At 43.1% G+C, this 6,000-nt stretch overlaps 1 protein-coding gene across 1 annotated transcript in view; it reads right to left on the bottom strand.

Annotated features, from left to right (window-relative positions):
• Nucleotides 1-2,119: 2,119 nt before the first annotated feature.
• PARP9 (poly(ADP-ribose) polymerase family member 9) overlaps nt 2,120-6,000 on the bottom strand; it is a 51,189-nt gene continuing 47,308 nt past the window's right edge. Inside the window, exon 9 of the mRNA XM_040441101.1 lies at nt 2,120-2,628. Coding sequence (XP_040297035.1) covers nt 2,339-2,628 — 290 coding nt within the window. The 3' untranslated portion in view covers nt 2,120-2,338. The remainder of the gene's footprint in view (nt 2,629-6,000) is intronic.

Below are 6,000 nucleotides of genomic sequence, written 5' to 3'. Positions count from 1 at the left end.
TGATAACAGGGAGCAATAGACTGTATTCTCCTGTCCTACAGTCATCCTCTCCCCTGAAATGGCTGATAACAGGGGACAATAGACTGTATTCTCCTGTCCTACAGTCATCCTCTCCCCTGAAATGGCTGATAACAGGGGGAATAGACTGTATTCTCCTGTCCTACAGTCATCCTCTCCCCTGAAATGGCTGATAACAGGGAGCAATAGACTGTATTCTCCTGTCCTACAGTCATTCTCTCCTCTGAAATGGCTGATAACAGGGGGCAATAGACTGTATTCTCCTGTCCTATAGTCATCCTCTCCTCTGAAATGGCTGATAACAGGCGGCAATAGACTGTATTCTCCTGTCCTACAGTCATCCTCTCCTCTGAAATGGCTGATAACAGGGGGCAATAGACTGTATTCTCCTGTCCTACAGTCATCCTCTCCTCTGAAATGGCTGATAACAGGGGGCAATAGACTGTATTCTCCTGCCCTACAGTCATCCTCTCCTCTGAAATGGCTGATAACAGGGGGCAATAGACTGTATTCTCCTGTCCTACAGTCATCCTCTCCCCTGAAATGGCTGATAACAGGGAGCAATAGATTGTATTCTCCTGTCCTACAGTCATCCTCTCCCCTGAAATGGCTGATAACAGGGGGCAATAGACTGTATTCCCCTGTCCTACAGTCATCCTCTCCCCTGAAATGGCTGATAACAGGGGGCAATAGACTGTATTCTCCTGTCCTACAGTCATCCTCTCCCCTGAAATGGCTGATAACAGGGGGCAATAGACTGTATTCTCCTGTCCTACAGTCATCCTCTCCCCTGAAATGGCTGATAACAGGGAGCAATAGATTGTATTCTCCTGTCCTACAGTCATCCTGTCCCCTGAAATGGCTAATAACAGGGAGCAATAGACTGTATTCCCCTGTCCTACAGTCATCCTCTCCCCTGAAATGGCTGATAACAGGGGGCAATAGATTGTATTCTCCTGTCCTACAGTCATCCTCTCCCCTGAAATGGCTGATAACAGGGAGCAATAGACTGTATTCTCCTGTCCTACAGTCATCCTCTCTCCTGAAATGGCTGATAACAGGGGGCAATAGACTGTATTCTCCTGTCCTACAGTCATCCTCTCCTCTGAAATGGCTGATAACAGGGGGCAATAGACTGTATTCTCCTGTCCTACAGTCATCCTCTCCTCTGAAATGGCTGATAACAGGGGGCAATAGACTGTATTCTCCTGTCCTACAGTCATCCTCTCCCCTGAAATGGCTGATAACAGGGGCAATAGACTGTATTCTCCTGTCCTACAGTCATCCTCTCCCCTGAAATGGCTGATAACAGGGGGCAATAGACTGTATTCTCCTGTCCTACAGTCATCCTCTCCCCTGAAATGGCTGATAACAGGGGGCAATAGACTGTATTCTCCTGTCCTACAGTCATCCTCTCCTCTGAAATGGCTGATAACAGGGGGCAATAGACTGTATTCTCCTGTTCTGCAGTCATCCCCTCCCCTGAAATGGCTGATAACAGGGGGCAATAGACTGTATTCTCCTGTCCTACAGTCATCCTCTCCCCTGAAATGGCTGATAACGGGGAGCAATAGACTGTATTCTCCTGTCCTACAGTCATCCTCTCCCCTGAAATGGCTGATAACAGGGGCAATAGACTGTATTCTCCTGTCCTACAGTCATCCTCTCCTCTGAAATGGCTGATAACAGGGGGCAATAGACTGTATTCTCCTGTCCTACAGTCATCCTCTCCTCTGAAATGGCTGATAACAGGGGGCAATAGACTGTATTCTCCTGTTCTGCCTGTAAAGATGATTTCTGGGGATGTTTCCCTTTTCTTGTTCATTTGAACACAATTATGATTAGAGTCTAATTTGAATAAGTCTACACGCCCTTCACTATGATGTCAGAGTTCCGCTCCGGCACCATATTGACTCAACCTGGAGTTTGAACGCTGCTTCTCTCTAATCTGTTGTATGTCCTGGCACACGTACATCTGAAGAATGCATCCGCCATGATGTGACGCACTGAGACCACGAGATCTTCACCTCCAGACGTGACCCCCCCCCCCCCCCCCCCCTCACGCACTCGCACTCTGCGTAATAAATCCAGAATCCAGTGGAAGAATATTATAGATTTAATCTGCAGTGAATCAGTAAACAAGCTCCTCCCACCGCGCGGATCCACAGCCGTCTATAAGGCACACGATATTGAGCTGTGTTCACACGCTGCGGTCGGACTGCAATTTACACAAAACAACTGTAAAATGTACTCGGCAATATTGAAAAGTAAGGTCCAAGAAATCACATGGGTGCTACTGAGCAGCGATCGCGGCAGGGCGTCACTCCTTACGTCTGCAGGTGAACACATACTGGGGATTGGCTTGGAAACGGTCAAATATGACGTAATGCTCTGCAGGCATCCCCCCGTCTACCAGACCCTCGTACACCTGCAGAGCATCGGACCCAACGCAGGGGAGAGAAGGCTGATTCCTGGCATATTTGGTGAAGTCGCCAGTGAGCACCTCCGCCTGGAGGACACAGAGAAGCCCGTCCTTCTCTGGGCACTGGAAGCGCTGGGTGATGTTGGGCAGAGACTTCTTGAAGTAAACCCCCGATCCGTACCTAGTGTCTGAAAGACAGCAGAAGAGAGTCACGTGGCGGAACACAGTGCAACATGGAGGACCCAGGACCCAGTGTAGAACACGTGGCATGCGTGACACACGGGACCCAGAGCGTGTGCGACACATGGGACCCAGCAGAGAAAATGGGGAGTGATTGAAACACGGGACCCTGCAGAGAACACGGGGCGTGCGCAACACACGGGACTAGGGTTGTCACGATACCAAAATTTTGATTCAGTTTCGATACCATAAAAAAGTATTGCGATACTCGATACGACGCGAAGAAAATAAAACACCAAAAAAGCTGCGTGTATTCCGCATTTTATGGAACGTTCGGCCCATAATAGAACAGTCCTATCTTATTTTTATGGTGGACAAGGCGACTAAAAAAAAAATGGCGAATCGCGCAGTTTTAATTCTTTTTCTGTTACGGTGTTCACCGCATAGGAGATATTTTTTTATATTTTAATAGTCTTTTCGGCCGTGGCAATATGTGATATGTTTATTTATATATTTTATATGTAGAATTGGGAAAGGGGGTGATTCATACTTAATATTTTAGTGGTTTTTTGTACTTTTTTTTTTTTTACTTTTTATTTAACCCCTTAGGGACCCATGATGTACCGGTACGTCATGTATAGTTCCGATCACCGTCGCCCAGTTATCAGAGCAAGGTGCCTGCTCAAATCATTGAGCAGGCACCTTGGCTAAATGCGCGGGGGGGTCCCGTGACCCCCCCCCCCCCGTGTCGGCGATCGCCGCAAACCACAGGTCAATTCAGACCTGCGGTTTGCGGCTTTTACCTGGTGCGGCGGCGGCGTTCCCATCGGGTCCCCATGGGGCTGTAGGGGGGACCCAATGGCATGGAAGGCAGCGCGATGTCTTCCTGAGGCATCGCGCTGCCTTCCGGTGACGAGCCTGTGAGATCCAGCCCCCCGGATCTCACAGGCCGGAAGCTGTATGAGTAATACACACAGTATTACTCATACAACCAATGCATTCCAATACAGAAGTATTGGAATGCATTGTAAAAGGGATTAGAGCCCCAAAAGTTCAAGTCCCAAAGTGGGACAAAAAAAAAAGTTGAAAAAAAAAAGTTGAAAAAAAAAAGTTTTCTCCCCAAAAAATGAAAAGTTTCAAGTAAAAATAAACAAAAACGTCATTTTCCCCAAATAAAGTAAAAAAAAAATTGGTAAAAAATATGGGGAAAAAAAATAAATGTATACATATTAGGTATCGCCGCATCCATATCGACCGGCTCTATAAACATAACACAGGACCTAACCCCTCAGATGAACACCGTAAAAAAAAAAAAACTGTGCTAAATAAATAATTTTTTGTCACCTTACATCACAAAAAGTGTAATAGCAAGCGATCAAAAAGTCACACGCACCCCAAAATAGTGCCAATAAAACCATCATCTCATCCCGCAAAAATCATACCCTACCCAAGGTAATCGCCCAAAAACTGAAAAAATTATGGCTCTCAGACTATGGAAACACTAAAACATGATTTTTTTTGCTTCAAAAAAGAAATCATTGTGCATCTGTGACAACCGGGTCTATAAAAATACCACATGATCTAACCTGTCAGATGAATGTTATAAATAACAAAATATATAAACGGTGCCAAAACAGCTATTTCTTGTTACCTTGCCTCACAAAAAGTGTAATATAAAGCAACTAAAAATCATATGTACCCTAAAGTAGTACCAACAAAACTGCCACCCTATCCCGTGGTTTCAAAAATGGGGTCACTTTTTTGGAGTTTCTACTCTAGGGGTGCATCAAATGGGACATGGTGTCAAAAACCAGTCCAGCAAAATCTGCCTTTTAAAAAACTGTATGGCGTTCCTTTCCTTCTGCGCTCTGCCGTGTGCCCGTACAGCAGTTTACCCACTTGCCATCTGGGCCATTTGCCCCCTTCCTGACCAGGCCAAATTTTGTAAAACTGACATATCTCACTTTATGTGGTAATAACTTTGGAACGCCTTTATTTATCCAAGTCATTCAGAGATTGTTTTCTCGTGACACATTGTACTTCATGATAATAATAAATTTGAGTCAAAATATTTCACCTTTATTTATGAAAAAATCCCAAATTTACCCAAAAATTTGAAAAATTCGCAATTTTCTAAATTTCAATTTCTCTGCTTTTAAAACAGAAAGTGATACCTCATAAAATATTTATTATTTAACATTCCCCATATGTCTACTTTATGTTGGCATCATTTTGGAAATGTCATTTTATTTTTTTAGGACGTTAGAAGGCTTAGAAGTTTAGAAGCAATTCTTCAAATTTTTAAGAAAATTGCCAAAACCCACTTTTTAAGGACCAGTTCAGGTATGAAGTCACTTTGTGGGGCCTACATAGTGGATACCCCCATAAATGACCCCATTGTAGAAACTACACCCCTCAAGGTATTCAAAACCGATTTTACAAACTTTGTTAACCCTTTAGGCGTTCCACAAGAATTAAAGGAAAATGGAGATCAAATTTTTAAATTTCACTTTTTTGGCAGATTTTCCATTTTAATCAATTTTTTTCTTTAACACATCGATGGTTAACAGCCAAACAAAACTCAATATTTATTACCCAGATTCTGCGGTTTACAGAAACACCCCACATGTGGTCATAAACTGCTGTATGGGCACACGGCAGGGCGCAGAAGGAAAGGAACTCCACATGGTTTTTAGATGCCATGTCCCATTTGAAGCCCCCTGATGCACCCTTACAGTAGAAACTCCCAAGAAGTGACCCCATTTTGGAAACTAGGGGATAAGGTGCCAGTTTTATTAGTACTATTTTTGGGTACATATGATTTTTTGATCATTCATTATAACACTTTATGGGGCAAGGTGACCAAAAAATTGGTTGTTTTAGCACAGTTTCTATTTATTTATTTTTACAGCGTTCACCTGAGGGGTTCAGTCAAGTGACATTTTTATAGAGCAGATTGTTATGGACGTGGCGATACCTAATATGTATACTTTTTCTCATTTATTAAAGTTTTACACAATAATAGCATTTTTGAAACAAAAAAATTATGTTTTAATGTGTCCATGTTCTGAGAGCTATAGTTTTTTTATTTTTTGAGAGATTTTCTTATGTAGGGGCTCATTTTTTGCGGGATGAGGCGACGGTTTTATTGGTACTATTTTGTGGGACATACGCATTTTTGATCACTTGGTGTTGCACTTTTTGTGATGCAAGGTGACAAAAATTGCTTGTTTTGACACCGTTTTTTTTTTTTGTTTTTTTTTTTATGGTGTTCATCCGAGGGGTTAGCTCATGTGATATTTTTATAGAGCTGGTTTTTACGGACGCGGCAATACCAAATATGTATCCTTTTTTTTATTTTTTCTATTTTTAATTTTTTT

The sequence above is a fragment of the Bufo bufo genome, chromosome 7 (assembly GCF_905171765.1).
Source record: "Bufo bufo chromosome 7, aBufBuf1.1, whole genome shotgun sequence".
Taxonomy (NCBI): Eukaryota; Metazoa; Chordata; class Amphibia; order Anura; family Bufonidae; genus Bufo; species Bufo bufo.
The sequence above is the reverse complement of the archived record's forward strand: the minus strand, read 5'-3'. Positions and strand labels throughout refer to the sequence as shown.